The sequence below is a fragment of the Sinocyclocheilus grahami genome, unplaced genomic scaffold, assembly GCF_001515645.1.
Source record: "Sinocyclocheilus grahami isolate Dianchi unplaced genomic scaffold, SAMN03320097.WGS_v1.1 scaffold2045.1, whole genome shotgun sequence".
NCBI classification, from domain to species: Eukaryota; Metazoa; Chordata; class Actinopteri; order Cypriniformes; family Cyprinidae; genus Sinocyclocheilus; species Sinocyclocheilus grahami.
Genome location: NW_015507224.1, coordinates 1 through 18,627, shown reverse-complemented (window position 1 = coordinate 18,627; position 18,627 = coordinate 1). Strand labels below are relative to the sequence as shown.

Genomic DNA, 18,627 nt, shown 5'->3' with positions numbered 1-18,627 from the left:
TCGTGTATTAAATAAATTCAGTGCACACAGACTGAAGTAGTTTAAGTCTTTGGTTCTTTTAATTGTGATGATTTTGGCTCACATTTAACAAAAACCCACCAATTCACTATCTCAACAAATTAGAATACTTCATAAGACCAATAAAAAACTATTGAATTGTTGGCCTTTTGTATAATTGGCCTTTTTAATGTAAATAATTCATTTCTAGTCAGTGCTTGAAATGTGACTTCTGACATGTTGTTCACATGGTGATTAGAAATGACACTATAAAGCACACTACCCAGGAGGTCATTTGAAATCGGTAAACTTCTGGAAAGTTCAAGGATCCAGAAGGGAATGCATTAGTAATAAGTTCAAAGTTCAAGTTCGGCTTTTTATTTGAAGTACGTTTTATTTTTATTGTATACTTCTGGAAAGTATGTTAATTTACTGTACATGTACTCAATACTTGGTAGGGGCTCCTTTTGCATGAATTACTGCATCAGTGCGGCGTGGCATGGAGGCGATCAGCCTGTGGCACTGCTCAGGTGTAATGGAAGCTAAGGTTGCTTTGATAGCGGCCTTCAGGTCATCTGCATTGTTGGGTCTGGTGTCTCTCATCTTCCTCTTGACAATACCCCATAGATTCTCTATGGGATTCAGGTTTGGTGAGTTTGCTGGCCAATCAAGCACACCAACATCATGGTCATTTAACCAGCTTTTGGTACATTTGGCAGTGTGGGCAGGTGCCAAGTCCTGCTGGAAAATGAAATCAGCATCTTCAAAAAGCTGGTCAGCAGAAGGAAGCATGAAGCGCTCTAAAATGTCCTGGTAGATGGCTGCGTTGACTGTGGACTTCAGAAAATGCTGCTGTTTATGCTTCATTTGTTGTTTGCTCATCTGGATTTAATTTAATATATGTAGGCCTACACATGTACATTTAGTTTAATTGGGTTGGGGTGCCGTGGGGAAAAAAACACTACAAAGTGGTGCCATGCTTTCAAAAAGTTTGGTAACCACTGCTCTAGCAAACACTATGGGACTGCCGCGAGCAGGACCAGTGTCTGAAGCACGTGTGAAATAACTCCAATCCCATTGGCCCACATAGCCCGTGACGTCACAGACAGGCGCCCGGAAGTATAAGAGGGCACCTGCCGAATACGTCACCAACTTTTGTTTGTCTTAGGAGACGTTTTTTTTGTCAGTATGTGTGAAGACGTTAAAGAGAAACAAAGGCAAGTGAGCGTTTTAGAAAGTGTGTGTTTAGAAAGTCGGCTCTCAATGTGCTCATTGTGAGAAATTCTCAGTGAAATAGCTTTGTTCGCATTTGTACCTCTTCTCAAGGGATGAGTCTGCGTCTCGTGGTTAGGGTCCCGCTGCCTCCAATGCACAATGAAGACTCAGAATGTGGGGTTTGTAGGCCGAGCTTCTGCTTTTTCTCTTGGGTTATCTGATCGCGCAGATAGCACTTTATTGGGCTCATCTAGTGAAAGTGAGGATGTGGATGTGGTTGTCGATGAAAGTGTGAGCACTGAATCTTCCCAACCTAACTCCAGCCCCGCATACTGGAAAATGCTGGCGGTAATGGCGCGCGCCACTAAGAGGCTCGATTTAGTCTGGTCACGTGAAAGGCAGAAACCCACCTGTGGCAGATTGGGCGAGCGCTTTCTGGCTGGTCATAACCTCCCCTAGTCTCCCCTTTCTTCCCGACCTCCACACAGAATTAGTGAGATCGTGGGACAGACCATATTCAGCTCGGCTGCATCTTTTTCAGCATGCAGATTACGCTAATGTTGAGGGTGTGGCTGAGCACGGTTAAGATGGCTCCTGTAGAGGAGAAGCTTGCAAGCTATCTCTCCCAGGGTGAGTTGTCTTCTTTAAAGACTCCTGCTCTGCCATCCAGACCACATCAGACCACCTCGCATCTGAATGGCGCCCTGCCATTGGCCATATGTGGCGGCAGGTCAAGCTGGTGGAGCCTTGCACACAATAGCTGTTACAATCCTACCAAGCTAACTTGCTTAAAGACCTAGATGAGGGCAAGGGTTTGTCTCCTGAGGCAATTGAGGAACTGCGCCTCACTACAGACTTGGCTCTTCACCACTAAGCATTGGGCCTGCAATGGCAGCATTGGTGGCTACTTAGAATCATTTGTGGATAAATCTCACGGACATCGGGAGGAAGGAGAAAGCCTTTGTTCTTGATGCTCCGCTTTCGCCTTCCGGGCTTTTCGGCACTTCCGTTGAGGCGGTGGTCGAGAAGTTCAGGGAGGCGAAGGCGCAGTCCGCTCCCTTCAGGAAGTTCATTCCCCGCCGTCCCAAGTCTTCCTCTAAAACTTCTGAGGGGGCTGGTGTTAAGTTGAGTTTGCTCTGTGTCCACTAGGGGGCACAGAAGTTTTTGGCATAAAGAGAGTGTTCATGTTTTTCCTTAAGTTGTTGTGAGCCACTGAAATAAATGAGACGAACGGGATATCTTTGTTTGTTATTATTATAGTAGTAATAATAGTAGTTCATAGTTTGATGAAAAGAAGTCATATGAGAGTTGGAAAAATTAGGTGGAAATGTGGATGCACGTTACTGAACTGGAAGGCAAGAAACAAAGCCCTGGCTGTTGTATTATTGCCAACAGGGAGAGCAAGAGATACCACTCTGAAAATACCCGCAGATGATTTGAACAAGGATGATGGTATGAAAAAAATTCTAGACATTTTGGAGTCTGTGTTTTTAAAGGAGGAAAGAGATTGCCAATATGACGTGCATACGGAGTTTGATTGGATCACCAGAGAGCATGGAGTTGTGATGACTGATTATATCATCGAGTTTGAATGCAAATATAACAAGCTACGTCATTTTGGTATGATACTTCCAGACACTGTGGGCCTTGATGTTAAAAGACAAATAGTTAGCATTTACTGCTTGTTCTACTCTGACTTTCTCTGACATGAAATCTGCTCTAAAACAGATTTTTGGCGAAAACCACGTTCATGAAAGTCACATTAAGGATAATTCTGCATATTTCACAGATTTCAGTAAGAAAGAGAATAAGTCACATCCACAAAAACAATCGAAGATGCAATATTCATGGTCGAATCACTTGGGACAGCAGTTATTGATACAGCGTGCACCAAAAGAGTGTGTGGACAGAAATGGCTTGATCATTATGTTAGTGGATTAAAACCAGCAGAGCAAAAACAAATGTGCATAGACAGTCTTTCAAGTTTGACGACAAAGAGTTGTGCACTCAGCACATAAATTAAAAATTCCAGCCATAATCGGACAGACTAAATGCCACATAGAGACTGAAGTAATTCCAGTAAATATCTACAGAAGTCCTAAGAGGCCATGGATTATTAATATTTTTATTTCTTGTTTTCTCATGATCGCGACTTAATTTTCTTGTGATCTCGACATAAGGAAAGTTGTTTTCTCGTTGTCACGACTTAATATTTTCTTATCTCAATTTTTTTTACAATGATTGTTTGATTTGTTTGATCTACTGTTGCTATAGTAATAAACTCCACACGCATCTGATCAACAGATAGGCCTATGTTATGGATATTTCAGCAAATTGTGCTTCGCTTAGTAATAACGTCTACAATACATAAATACATTTACAAATAAAGGCTAATCAATCACTGTTGATATTTTTTCCAGAGACGTATGATAAACTTTTTTTTTTTTTTTTTTAAAGTGACATGACATGTGGCCAAGTATGTTTACCCATACTAGGAATTAGTGCTCTGCATTTAACCCATCCTAAGTGCACACACACACACCGTGAACACACACCCGGAGCAGTGGGCAGCCATTTATGCTACGGCACCCCGGGGAGCAGTTGGGGGTTCGATGCCTTGCTCAAGGGCACCTCAGTTGTGGTATTGAAGGTGGAATAGAGCGCTGTACATTCACTCCCCCCACCTACAATTCCTGCCGGACTTGAGACTCGAACTCGCAACCTTTGGGTTACGAGTCCGACTCTCTAACCATTAGGCCACGACTTCCCTGTCAAGCAATTTTGTTTGTGTAATTAACTTGTTTAAATGGCTAAAGCAACACCGCAAACACAGGCGGAGCGACTTCAGAAGGATGCAGAGAACTATTCTAAAATCGTTTAGAGCTGCTTGGATTCAGCTCACTTTTATTTTCCTTTTATTTTAAATAAAATTATATATCATTTGTAATTTTTAGTAGTGATGTAGGATATGCTGTGACTGATATCATGTGTGTTACAAGCTTGGGATGTTGTTCCGTGTACAACTGTTTGCGCAAGCTAGATTAAAGTGATTATTACATTTTGAATATGGATATCTTTCTTACAAAATTGCATCGATTCACTACAGGAGGCCTTTGTTCACCCCCTGAGCCGTGTGAGGTACTTTTTATTATGGATGAATGCGCTTTATTTCACTTCTTTTGGACTGATGAACTACAACACCCGCTGACTGCCATCAAACAGCTTGGAAGATCAAAGTCAATTTTTTATATTACTCCATAAAGCAACACCTATACCGTGTTAATCCTCAAAAACAAGAACTAATTGTTACGTTCCGTGTTTATTTATACAATATTGTTGGTTGCTACGTACCGCTGTGTGCTCTTTCTCTGTCTCTCCATGTGTTACTGCTGCTCAACCAGGTGCGGAGGAGAGGAAGGTGATCACTCGCACCTGGCGCTCGTTACTGTGCAGGGGCTGCAAGCTCAAAAGCTGTTCAACATGCTTACCACACTGAAGCTTGACTTCCAGAGTGTAGTACCTCTCGCTTGCCTTGTGTTGCTCTTGTAGTTTTGTCAGCGATTGATACTGTGTAAAACTTACTCTGGTTATGGCTTATTGTAGCCTTCCGAAAGGTAATTAGCGTTGTTGTTGCGCTACGTGTCTCTCTGTGTTGGAAGCCGTAGGAAGGTGGGTGCTATTTTATTTGTGAATCTTTTTCTCTTGTTTTTACTTAGTTAGGGAGTTAGCGTACATTTCTGTTAATTTTCTTTTGTTTTGTCAGTTTTACTCCTTAACTAGTTAGAGGGTCCTTTTGTTTGTTGTTTTAGCCTTTCCCCCTCCTGAAATCTATTTTGCTTCCCATTTTTCTTTGTCATTTGGAAATTTTGTAAATAAAATACTTTATTTTGGAACTTAACGTGTCTGTTGTGCTGGGCAGGGGACTGGTACTCACTCACCCCACTGTTGTGCTGGGCAGGGTACTGGTACTCACTCACCCCAACCAAATTTATGTTTACTTTTCTCTGTTACCCCCTTACCCTAGACCAGGGGTAGGCAAGTTTGGTCCTAGAGAGCCGCAGAGTTCAGCTCCAACCCTGAAAACAAAAGTCACCTGCCTATAGCCTTAGTAATCCTGAAGAGATTGTTTAGCTTGTTCAGGTGTGTTTGATTAGGGTTGGAGCTGAACTCTGCAGGACTGTGGCTCTCTAGGACCAAACTTGCCTACCCCTGCCCTAGACCCTTACATCTGGGACGTAACAGTGAAAATTGGGTGCTCGTCTGTTGTTTATTCAACACAGTAAAGGAGTGAAATATTCCATTTGGTACAAAGTGAAGCTGAACTTTGTTTTATTCTGTGTAATACGAAGACTTTTGATAGCTTGATAAATTGATAGCTTGTTTATTGTGACCATTTCAAGCTAATTTGTACTTTGATATTTCTTGTATTGTTTAAACTAAGTTTTGGCTGTTTTCTTTTCTTTGGTAGGGGCAGTGCGGTCATATTATGTGGAATGGAATTTGATTTGGTTGAGTTTACCCTCGCTCCCTCAGAAGATTTCAATCGCTGCCGTAAGAAGGACTTGCTGTTAATTGTGGACTTCTTTAATATATCTGTGTCTAGGGATATAACAAAAGCGGTTGAAAAAGATCAACTGTACACTGCGTTAGTTAACGCTGGTATCTTACCGACTGATTCACAGACTGAAGGGGTAGAGGAGGGGACCAAGCATGGATCCTTTATTAGCGATCAAGCTAAAATAACTTGATCTAGCAATCAAAAAACAGGAGCATGATACTCAAGTTATCCATCTCCGTGCCATTGAAGTACAGGCTCAGCGAGATATTAAGCTTAAAAGTTTAGCAATTGAGGCAGAGACTTTACGCCATAAGCCTGTGCTAGCTCCACGCTCTAGACCTTCCTTACCCTTGACTGCTGTTCCGGTACAGAGTAGTACTGTTAATTTTGGTACCCCTAATGTTAACTTTGATGTAGCAAAGTATATTAAATTAGTACCTCCCTTTCCAGAAGCTGAGGTAGATGCTTACTTCATAGCCTTTGAGTGAATTGCTGAAAAATTGGGTTGGCCCAAGGATATATGGGGTCTACTGCTTCAATGTAACTTTGTGGGTAAGGCCCAAGAGGTATGTGCTACACTACCAATAGGGCAGTCCTTGGATTATGATGTTGTGAATGCAGCGGTGCTACGTGCATATGAACTGGTGCCTGAAGCATATCGCCAGCGCTTACGAGGTATAGCGAAAACAGCCAAACAAACGAGTTTGAGTTTGCACAAGAAAAGAGAACCCTCTTTGAAAAATGGTGCTTAGCTAGTAAAGTTACCAGTCTTGATCAACTGCAGGAACTTATTTTGCTTGAAGAGTTAAAAAATTGTATTCCTGAGAACATTGTAGTTCACCTAAATGAGCAAAAGATAAATTCACTCTCTGAAGCTGCAGTGTTAGCGGATGAGTTCGCACTCACACACCGGTCAGTATTCTCTTCTACATGTCCGTTTAGACGCTAGAGTTTTGTAGATGAGCAGACTCCTTTCAGAATGCACACTGCTCATTAAATCTGAGATCTCCTCTTCTTGTGAAAAGATTAACTCTGACTCGGCTGCAACTTCCTTAAAAGTTGGAAAGGAGGACCTCGCTCAGAAAACTGATCCATCTCTGTTGCTCTGTCTGGATGCTGCTGTCAGTTTGGATAAAGCTCCAGGTGGTCCAGTTACATATTATTGGGATGATGGTGTACTCCTGCGACCACAAGTGAATGGTGACGTGTTAGCTGCACATCCACTTGTCTTACCTTCTGCTTACCGTCCCCAGGTCCTGAAGCTGGCGCATGAGCATCCCTTGTCTGGTCACCTTGGCATCACTAAGACGTATAAGTGCATCTTAAAGTACTTCTACTGGCCTGGATTGAGGAACAGTGTAGTGAGTTACTGCCGAGCTTGCCATGATTGTCAAATCTCAGGTAAGCCCAACCAGACTGTTCCCTCCGCTCCTCTTCATCCTATACCAGTGATGAATGAGCCATTTGAACGCTTGATCTTGGATTGTGTTGGACCCTTGCCCAAGTCAAAAGCAGGTCATCAGTATCTTCTAACGTTGATGTGTGCTGCCACACGGTTCCCAGAAGCTGTTCCACTGCATTCCCTGAGAGCTAACATCATAGTCAAAGAGATCAAGTTCTGCTCCATGTTTGGACTACCGAAGGTCATTCAGAATGCACACTGCTCATTAAATCTGAGATCTCCTCTTCTTGTGAAAAGATTAACTCTGACTCGGCTGCAACTTCCTTAAAAGTTGGAAAGGAGGACCTCGCTCAGAAAACTGATCCATCTCTGTTGCTCTGTCTGGATGCTGCTGTCAGTTTGGATAAAGCTCCAGGTGGTCCAGTTACATATTATTGGGATGATGGTGTACTCCTGCGACCACAAGTGAATGGTGACGTGTTAGCTGCACATCCACTTGTCTTACCTTCTGCTTACCGTCCCCAGGTCCTGAAGCTGGCGCATGAGCATCCCTTGTCTGGTCACCTTGGCATCACTAAGACGTATAAGTGCATCTTAAAGTACTTCTACTGGCCTGGATTGAGGAACAGTGTAGTGAGTTACTGCCGAGCTTGCCATGATTGTCAAATCTCAGGTAAGCCCAACCAGACTGTTCCCTCCGCTCCTCTTCATCCTATACCAGTGATGAATGAGCCATTTGAACGCTTGATCTTGGATTGTGTTGGACCCTTGCCCAAGTCAAAAGCAGGTCATCAGTATCTTCTAACGTTGATGTGTGCTGCCACACGGTTCCCAGAAGCTGTTCCACTGCATTCCCTGAGAGCTAACATCATAGTCAAAGAGATCAAGTTCTGCTCCATGTTTGGACTACCGAAGGTCATTCAAACTGACCAAGGCTCCAACTTCACCTCAAAGCTGTTTGCTTGAGTTGGGGGTTTCTCATCAGATGTCTAGCGCCTCTCACCGCAAGGGGTGTTAGAACATTTTCAATAGGCTCTCAAGTCCATGCTCCGTACATACTGTGGGAGTACAGGAAAAGACTGGGTAGAAGGTCTGCCTTTGCTGCTGTTTGCTGTCCGAGAAACTGTCCAGGAATCATTAGGGTTCAATCCGTCTGAACTTGTGTTTGGTCACACAGTTCGCGGACCCCTAAAACTCCTTCAAGAACAGCTTCGTCATTCAAACTGACCAAGGCTCCAACTTCACCTCAAAGCTGTTTGCTTGAGTTGGGGGTTTCTCATCAGATGTCTAGCGCCTCTCACCGCAAGGGGTGTTAGAACATTTTCAATAGGCTCTCAAGTCCATGCTCCGTACATACTGTGGGAGTACAGGAAAAGACTGGGTAGAAGGTCTGCCTTTGCTGCTGTTTGCTGTCCGAGAAACTGTCCAGGAATCATTAGGGTTCAGTCCGTCTGAACTTGTGTTTGGTCACACAGTTCGCGGACCCCTAAAACTCCTTCAAGAACAGCTTATATCAAAAACTCCACTTGGCACCAACCTGTTAGACCATGTCAGTAACTTCCGTGAACGACTGCATCGTGCCTGTGACATTGCTAAAGATCATCTTGTGCGTACTCAGTCTAAAATGAAGGCGAGATTTGACAGAAGGTCTGTTAAACGCACTTCCCGCCTGGTGATCAAGTGTTTGTTTTACTCCCCGTTCCGTTCTCAGCACTGCATGCTAGATTTGCTGGCTCCTACAGTGTCGAGAAAAAGTTGAGTGAGACTGATTATGTAATTTCTACTCCAGATCGCAGGAGAAAGAACAGAGTTTGTCACATTAATATGTTGAAGTCGTATGTGAGTAAAAGTGAAACAGAAGTTCCTTTAAACAAGGAAGCTGAGCCAGCTGAACCTGCTGTGGTGGTGCCTGCTGCTCTCTGCTCCTCAGATGATCCAGATGTGGGTGAATTAATGCCTGAACATTTTCAAAATTCAACCGTATTAAATCAACTTGATGATTACCTTGCATACTTGCCTCAAGATCAGAAGGAATCTCTTGTCCAGCTGTTTAATAAGTACCCCATGCTCTTTTCTGATGTTCCTGGCAGAACCTCTGTGATCACTCATGACATAGCCGTAGGTAACTGTTCCCCCATAAAGCAACACCCATACCGTGTTAATCCTCAAAAACGAGAAAAATAATATTCGTCTGAAAGAAGGAAGTCATATACTTCTAGGATGGCTTGAGGGTGAGTAAATAATGGGCTAATTTTCATTTTTGGGTGAACTATCCATGTATAAGTCATGATCACGAGGAAACAACCTTCGTTATGTCGAGATCACAAGAAAACAAGAAAGAAAAAGATATTAATAATCCATGGCCTCTTAGGACTTCCATAGATATCCCTTTGCTAAAGGAGTAAAACTTCATTAAAAAGAGCTGGAGTTGTACTGAATTTTTTTGAATGAAAAAGCAATAATGTTCAAGCATCCTGTGACCCTTGAACTTACCCCATCAGGACATTACTGTGTGAACCTACTGCATAAAGACCTGTCATGTGACACTGAAAAGTGTAATGAAGATGAACTTTTGACAGTGACGGAGAACATGACTACAAAAGAAAAAAAGAGAGCCCTATTGAAACTGCATAAACAGTTTGGACGTGCCTCTGTGGAAAGACTGAAAAGCTGCTGACCTCTTCAGGTAATTATGATAAGAAATGCACCATAATATTAAAGGACATGGTGGACGGCTGTGAAACGTGTTGGATTCAGCAGACCCAAACCGTAAAACTTCATTAAAAAGAGCTGGAGTTGTACTGAATTTTTTTGAATGAAAAGGCAATAATGTTCAAGCATCATGTGACCCTTGAACTTACCCCATCAGGACATTACTGTGTGAACCTACTGCATAAAGACCTGTCATGTGACGCTGAAAAGTGTAATGAAGATGAACTTTTGACAGTGACGGAGAACATGACTACAAAAGAAAAAAAGAGAGCCCTATTGAAACTGCATAAACAGTTTGGACGTACCTCTGTGGAAAGACTGAAAAGCTGCTGACCTCTTCAGGTAATTATGATGAGAAATGCACCATAATATTAAAGGACATAGTGGACGGCTGTGAAACGTGTTGGATTCAGCAGACCCAAACGTGCTGTGGGGCTGCTTTTGGCCTCAAGTTACAATGAAACAGTGGCTGTGGACCTGCATGAACTGGAAGCAGGAGTATGGTATCATGTCACTGACAATTTCACACGGTTTACTACTGGAAGCATTGTGGCCACAAAAAAGGCAAGTGAAATTGTGAACATTCATTGCTGGATCAGCATACATGGTCCACCTAAAAGAATGTTTAGTGACAATGGTGGAGAGTTTAACAATGAGGAAATGAGGGACATAGCAGAAATGTTCAACATTGAGGTAAAGACCACAGCAGCATATAGTCCCTGGAGTAATGGTCTTTTAGAAACACAAAATCAGACCCTCACAGAAATACTGCTGAATGTTAAAAAAGACAATAGACTGGAAAACTGCTCTAGATTGGGCACCGATGGCAAAAATTCCATGCCACCCCTATTAGCTTGTGTTTGGACAAAATCCAAATCTGCCATCAGTCCTTACTGATAAACCACCAGCTTTTGAAGGTACCAGTGTGAGTGCATGGGTAGGACAGCACATTTCAGCTCAAGAAGAGCATTTACAGAGGTTGAATGCTCTGAAACAATTTAAAGAGCCTTACGCAGACAATTGCCGCCAACAGAAGAGTGATACGAGACCGGGAACAAAGTGTACCACAAGCTCCTCCAGAAGCGCAGTGCAATAGAACCATGTGGAAGTTGAACAAATGTGTGTATGGTTTGGCAGATGCTTCTCTGTACTGTTACAGCAAGGTCAAGGATACTATGCAGCAGCTAGGAGGCCATGTGTCAAAGATTGACCCTGCTGTGTTCTACTGGCTGGATGACAGTGGGGAGTTAACTGGAGTTCTTGCTTTTCACGTTGATTACTTTTTTTTATGGGGAGGTTCTAAAACGTTTTCCTCCTTGGCCATCCCACATTTGAAAGCTGCTTTTAAAGGGGTCATCGGATGCGACATGCACTTTTACAAGCTGTTTGAACTGAAATGTGTGTTGGCAGTGTCTTCTACACAACCTCCCTATAATGATAAAGATCCACCCAGTGATTTCTTTTTTTTTTTTTTGTCTTGTTAAAAATAATTTCCTCTTTCTCAAATCAAGCGGTTCTAAGATGCCTGTCTGTGTGACGTCACACAGACAGGCCCCTGCCACGATTGTTTGATTGACAGTAGCGTTTCAGCACAGACTGGACTGGTGTCTTACCATAGACCCGCCATTGTTTCACCGCCGGAGCAGATGTAGACAAGAATGACTCCTAAGCGATCGAGGTGTTCTGTTGTTGGATGTAATAATGACAGTAAATGACGACATAGCAGTCGTCATTTACTCCCGACATCTGAGTCGCTGAAGACGCAGTGGATTACCTTTGTTTTCTGAAGGGAATGCGCCCCCGATCTACCTAAATGCGTCTATGTTTGCACGAATCATTCGTGATCCAGCTTTACCTCCAGAAGAAGTGAGTGTAAGGCTTTTTTAATGAATCTTTGCAAATCGCAATCGCAAGTTTTACGATGAATGCGGCTAAAGTTTACCATCTCTCAGAGAGCATCTCGGAAGAGAGGGGCGGGGTTAGCAGAACTCATTTGCATTTAAGCAGAATGCAATAAAATGGTGTGCTGTAGACAGCTGTTTTTGAAAGGGTAAAAATGGTGTTGTTTTACACTACCATTTAGAAATTTTAACCAAACTATGTTAGACTTTTCATTAAGACCCTAAAGAATCCTATCAACTTGTGGAAAATGGGCATCCGATGACCCCTTTAAAGTTTGATGTGAAGAGCACAACTGTTTCAGTTACGTAGGAATGGAGATCTCTTCTGGAAATGGTGTGACACATGTACATAAAAGCGAATGTATAAAAAGTATGCAGCCCATTGTTATAGATCCAGCCAGAGCTGTGCAACGTGAGGCTACATTGATGGACTGGGAGACTGACATGCTGAGCTCTAAAATTAGCCAAATCTTGTGGGTTGCAAGACAGAACAAACTGGATGTAATGTTTGGCACATCTATCCTTGCTTCTACTACAAAACATTGCTACTGTCAAGACTTTGCATTATGGCTGGGCGGTATATCGAGTTTGTACGATATATCGATATTTTCTTTATAAGCGATTTGATATGAGGCAATATCGATATACAGTAGTTTGATACGAACGCATTTGAAAATATAGCGGAGGACACAAACTGATCTGCTGCGGAGAAAGTGCATAATCCAATTTTGTTCTAAACATGTGACAAGCTTCATATTAAGCCCTTTAAATACTGGTAAGACAGTTTATAGTTTGGTTTTGCATATTAGTTTAAGCGGCTCGGACATATGCTCTGACAGAAAGGCTGCATGTGCTGCTGACAGAGACACTAGGCTACTCGTGCGGTTTAATGTGTTTGAGATGTGTGGTCTTCCTGAATGCATGACTTACATTTCACAGGTACACTCTTAAAGATAAAGGTGCTTCAAAAGGTTCTTCAAGCGATGCCATAGAACCATTTTTTTGTGAAAACACAGGTTTTTTTTATGGAACCATTTAGACCAAAAGATTATTCTATGGCATCGTGAAGCACCTTTATTTTTAAGAGTGTATATTCTCCATACTTCCAGGCTACGTGGGGATTGGAGCTGTTTCACACATGCTTCAGACATCGGTCCTGATGGCGGCAGTCCTATAGTGTCTGCTAAAGGGTGCAACATCTCGTTCCCTCTCGGGGAACCATGGTTACATGTGTAACCGGAGACGCTTTTGAGCATGTTAAGGACACCAAAATGCTCAGAAACCTTGAAAAAATAAATAAAAAAAATAATAATAATACTTAGTATTATTAGAAGTATGGGGCCCAATATATTAACGAAAACTGGTATATCAGTGATACTAGAATAACACCGGTATGAATAAACACTTTTGTCTCTTCAATACCTTTGTCTCCCACAATAATTTGTCTTTTTGGAAAAAGTCTCGCAAATGAAGATATGTGACTAATTGTGGTTAGTTCTAATTTATTAATACGCTTATTTTGTAATTAACTGTGTAATGTGTAATCAATTATCTTTACAACCCTGATAATTTTGTCTCCTTTTCCAACAGGTACCTCTCAAAGAAGCAGAATCAATGACATCTTCAGCACTGAGGAGAAGCTGCTGCCTAGAACGATCTGGTGCTGGAAAACAACTGCTGAGCCAAAGATCAGCTTCTCTGTATCTTGGGTTGTTCATCTTGCATCTCTTTATAGTGAGGACATTACTGCAGGACAAATGTGATTCTAGCACTTGTATTCCTCAGAACACTGTTTACCTCAACAGGTCAATGAATGCATTCAACAAATAATAGCATTGACTACATTTAAAGCATGACGCTTCTCTTACCTCACTTCCTGCCTGACACATTCTTATTCATATGATGAATGTCAACTTTTATTAGGTGGTAACTTGAAAATTGTTAACATCTGATTGAAAGAGCATATGATGCATATGTAATTTAGTTTTTTGCAAAATATTAGTCCAGGGAGAGAATGGTGTGTGTGTGTGTGTATGTGTATAATCTCATAGAATTTCAAGGTGTAATTGATCCATGTCTTCAATAATTCTGTCTGAATGGCTCTAAATTCCAAAAAGATATAATTTCAGACAACAGAAAAGAGGTTTATAGGTGAGCAGGCAATTTGCATATTTATCAGCTGATAAAAACAGTTCTCCAAATGAACAATAATGAACATTTGTCATGTTTACATCCACTGTTTTAAAATACAAATCTAATGTTAAATGGTTAGTGTGATGTATGTTTTTTGTTCACTAGAGCAGTCACTTTATTCTAGGGAGATTAAGTCAAACCAAATATCCTGACAGTTGTTTATTATTATTAATTCATTTATTATTTATCTACCAGGTCATAGCATTGAAGCTTGGAAATATTTCTCCCACATCAGTTTTTGCAAGTATGTGTTAAGTAATCAAGGAAAGTACATAACTTAAGTAAACAGTATTGCATTTTGTCAAATTTTCTCAGTTGCTTTGGTGCATTTCTTAAATCAGTTTGCACAAACAACACCACAGAATGATTGCTTTCTCAAAACCCTTAGATCATCTATCAAAAATAACTTCATGTCAGTGAACATATCAGTGCCATCAGAATAAGTCGGTGTTTCATTGTTCACAATCAAGATAAAAAATTCTAAGCTGTGTTGTCAATCTAACCATCACTGTCAGTACTTCCTGATGTAAACTATGATTTTAATACAAAAAAAAGGCTGCACTTTTTCTGTATGGCATATATCAATTTTAAAAGTACACATTACTGTATGAGCAATATTGATTCCAAAATACTAGACAGGATTCACAGTGCTTTTACAGGTGGTCTGATAACAAATTACAGTACACTGGCATTGAAATACAAAAAAAGACAGTCCAAACCATGTATATGAAACATTACATTAAGTGTACAGTATTACAGTACAGTGCACATTGTTAAAAATACCTGTTCTGTCTACAAAATGCTTTAATGATTGAGAATGCTGTTGTCCTCCCAATATTTGGCTCCACCTTTTGACCCACCTTAGCCATTGTAAGGTCATGACTGATAACATGGTCCACAATAGTGGGCCTTACTTCACTGGAAATGTGCCAATGTCCTTGGCCTCTTCCTCTGTTTTTCCTCCCTACTCTTCTGCCATTCATCCTTACTCCTGTTCTTGTTCCCTATCTGTTGACCCTGTTTGTTTGCTAGTTCTTCAGTTGTCAGAAATTGTAACACTGTGGCATCTCTGGAGAGACCTAAAAATGGCTGTCCACCAACGTTTACCATCCAACCTGACAGAACTGGAGAGGATCCCCAGATCCAGGTGTGAAAAACTTGTTGCATCTTTCCCAAAAAGACTCATGGCTGTATTAGATCAAAAGGGTGCTTCTACTAAATACTGAGAAAAGGTCTGAATACTTAGGACCATGTGATATTTCAGTTTTTCTTTTTTAATAAATCTGCAAAAATGTCAACAATTCTGTGTTTTTCTGTCAATATGGGGTGTGTACATTGAGGGAAAAAAAATTAACTTAAATGAATTTAGCAAATGGCTGCAATATAACAAAGAGTGAACAATTTAAGGGGGTCTGAATACTTTCCGTACCCACTGTATGTCTACATGTGCTCGCCAATTGAAGGTTTGTGAGATTATTGGTGGATCTAACACTTCACATTTCCCTTCATTAGTGAAATTTAAGATTTACCTGAGATTCATTAATTCCGGACACATTTACAAAAAAAAAGAAACTAAATGTTTTGTAGGGGGTAAGATGATTCAACAGAGAACCAATATAATATATTTTGATCAACATGACATAAGTACGGTGGCCGAGAAGTGCAAAGCAGATCACAATTCTGAAAACAAAATAACAATTCAGAAAGCACAACAACAATTTAGAAAACATAAGTCAGAAAACACAATGACAAATCAGACAAACCGGAAAAGGTAGGTATTCATGGGTTTCAGTCACGTGACTTTTTTGTTGCGGCCGCCATCTTTAGGACCTTGCTTAGCCTCTCTTTGGTGATCAGAAACCAAAATAACACTTAAACAACAACGGAAAACAATGGTATTAAAAAAAAATAAGACACTTTAGGATTAGATCCTTATTTACGGTCAAGCGAACTGCTGACTCCACTAAAGTCTAGTGAAAACTTACCAATTTGACGTCTGCTGGCTATTTACCTCTACCTCATACACAATCCCTCTCCGTACTCTCGGGCCATTTTCAGTTAAATTTTCACCTGTTAGATACTTGTCCATCGGCCCGGATCCATCTGCAGCACCCGGCCTGGATACTTGCGTACTCCCTTTCAGATTCTGGGCTGAATCAACCGGACCAGATGCGACAGCTGTAACTTGCCGACACTATCGCATCCAAGCCGGACTCTACTGTACTGTTCATTAATATTTAATTTAAAATTAATAACGTTACCTAGACAAAACATTTACTTTCATTTTAATTATATAGATTATAATACATAAATAACATCACTTAACAAATCTATAAACATCTCATTATTACGAAAGCAATTTTAAAGTCCATTAAATAACTAGCTTGATCAAGCTGGCATGAGGAAAATTTATTTACAACACCATGCAATTACAGCAAAAAAGCAGCAGTTAAACATCAAGTTTAGATAAAATATTTAACACATTTTGCAAAATTACCCATGCATTTACTTGAATGAATGAGGCATTTATATGTACACTTGGACTGTAACATTTAATAAATAAAGGTTAAAACATTACAAATTTAAAAGGTGTTTTGAGAAACACATTGGTAAATGGCAAAGTTTTGGAATTAAAGATTTTGTACTTGGTAAAATAATTTTAATAATTATTACCTAACTGTTATTATGAATCATTTTTAAAGGTAATCAGTTAATACTGTTCTTGGTTGTTGCTCATTGTGCAGCATGTCTTTCCACATCTTAGTCCAGTGAGTACTTTGCTTGGGAGCTTTCATTTCTGCACCTGTAAAGAACAAATAATGCACAAGTATCTATTACTAAAGGTTTAACTGAATGCACCAAACTGAATTAAAGTAAATGTATATATATTGTATCAAAGCTTGTTTGAAAGACTATATTTACTTATTATTTACCCACTTAATTCTAGCACATTAAGTGGCTGTGTCCAGTATGATTAAAATTTAAAGTGTTTATCATCCTAATTAAAGAGATAGTTTACCCAAACATGAAAATCATTTACTTCCTTTATGTCGTCTACACGTGAGAAACCTGTTGGTTTTGATTACCAGCATTCTTCAAAGTATCTTCTTTTGAGTTCTGCAGAAAAACAAAAGTCAGGGGTTTGAAAAAAATGAGGGGGGATTGATGTAATAATGTAAATGATTACAGAATTCTGGGTTAACTATACTTAAGTAAATTAGTAGAAACACTTTTCACTAGTCATCACTGTGCAGAAAAATAACAGTGAATGCCACAATAAAATGCTTGAAAATTACACATTCAATAGATCCATAGCTTGGTCAGTTTGTCTCCTCAGTTAAGATTCCCCCCAATTGTTGCAGAAAACATTATATTACATAGTATAATCGTGGTCAGTGCAGACATGTACTTGAACTTACTTTCTCATGGACTCTAACTGCTCCTTGCTCGTCCAGTCAGAGAAGTATAATAAAGATGAAGTCTACTGTCTGACTCCAAGCACTGCTCGGTGTTCACAGGTGTCTGAGGAACTTCTGCCATTTCTTCTGCGATGACACTTCTCTTAGTTACTACAAAACATTGTTAAAAGACATTTGTGGCACATTTAAGATAAATATTCAGTTATTCCTGTATGTTTCTACATGCTAAGTGAAGAAGCAACTAAAGTAGCAATAAAAACTGTTATTCTGTTTTGTTGTAGTCAGCTACATGTGTTTTGATATTGGTGAGCACCTGAACATATAAGTCTGCTTACATTTAGCAACTGTAAAAGCAGGGCACAGCTACTGCAAATGATCTCAGACATATTGATGCATATACACTTGATTGCAGCAGTACATTGCCATGGTAAGAATCACTGCAACTAGCTTATTTAGTTAAATGAGATTATTTGAAAATAACGTTCTTCTTCAGAATTATAATAGTAATAGTACAAACAGGTCCTCTTCACTCTAACATCCTTGAAGTAATTACATTCAGTTACATTCATAAAAATAAGAATGTGGAAACTAAAACAAACCTTTCTCCTTGTGTGCGCTGGACCGTCATCATCCTCCTCTTCTTCATCTGTTTGTTTGCGGGTCTGAGTGTTGTTCGTCAAAGTTTAGTGCAGTGTAAACATTCTAGACTCACATAACTGTAGTTAGATCAAAGATCAAAAACATCTCGTTGATTTATTAGCTTTAGGTGGAGCATAACGAAAGTTCTGGCAAATCAGCAGTCTCGCACGCGAATTTAACCTTTTGCAAGTTTCATTATTAAATTGCTAACTAAAATGTAAACACGCATCTATGCTTATACGATAAATATTTAATCAAAAGAATCCCATACATCCACATATCTTGGTAAATAATCCATTGTGATTTGCTGTTATCACAGCCCAGAGTAGGGATGGGCGGATCGATCCTTAAGTATCGATACTTTCGATACCGATGTTGTATCGAAAGGATCGATCCTCACATAAAAATATCGATTCTGAAGTGCATTATTTTAAACAATAATTTTATTTACTTATCAAGAAATTCGGTGCATAAAATAATCTTCAAAGTGGAAAAATAGACTATATTAGCGAATAATTGTGTTGGATAGAACAATTTCTCCAGCTCATCGGTATGGAACGATATTCCGGACAATTTTCAAATAGAATAGCA

General features: G+C 40.2%; 1 protein-coding gene and 1 long non-coding RNA gene across 2 annotated transcripts in view; one reads left to right on the top strand and one right to left on the bottom strand.

Moving 5' to 3' along the window:
• ublcp1 (ubiquitin-like domain containing CTD phosphatase 1) overlaps window positions 1–14,420 on the top strand; it is a 38,085-nt gene extending 23,665 nt beyond the window's left edge. Inside the window, exon 12 of the mRNA XM_016260280.1 lies at window positions 13,376–14,420. Coding sequence (XP_016115766.1) covers window positions 13,376–13,403 — 28 coding nt within the window. The 3' untranslated portion in view covers window positions 13,404–14,420. The remainder of the gene's footprint in view (window positions 1–13,375) is intronic.
• A 2,593-nt stretch (window positions 14,421–17,013) lies between these two features.
• On the bottom strand, window positions 17,014–18,030 carry LOC107573829 (uncharacterized). The gene is made up of 3 exons (XR_001607576.1): window positions 17,997–18,030; window positions 17,398–17,547; window positions 17,014–17,095 (listed from the first exon to the last, which is right to left on the bottom strand). It is a non-coding gene; the product is annotated as an uncharacterized lncRNA (long non-coding RNA).
• Between the last annotated feature and the right edge of the window lie 597 nt (window positions 18,031–18,627).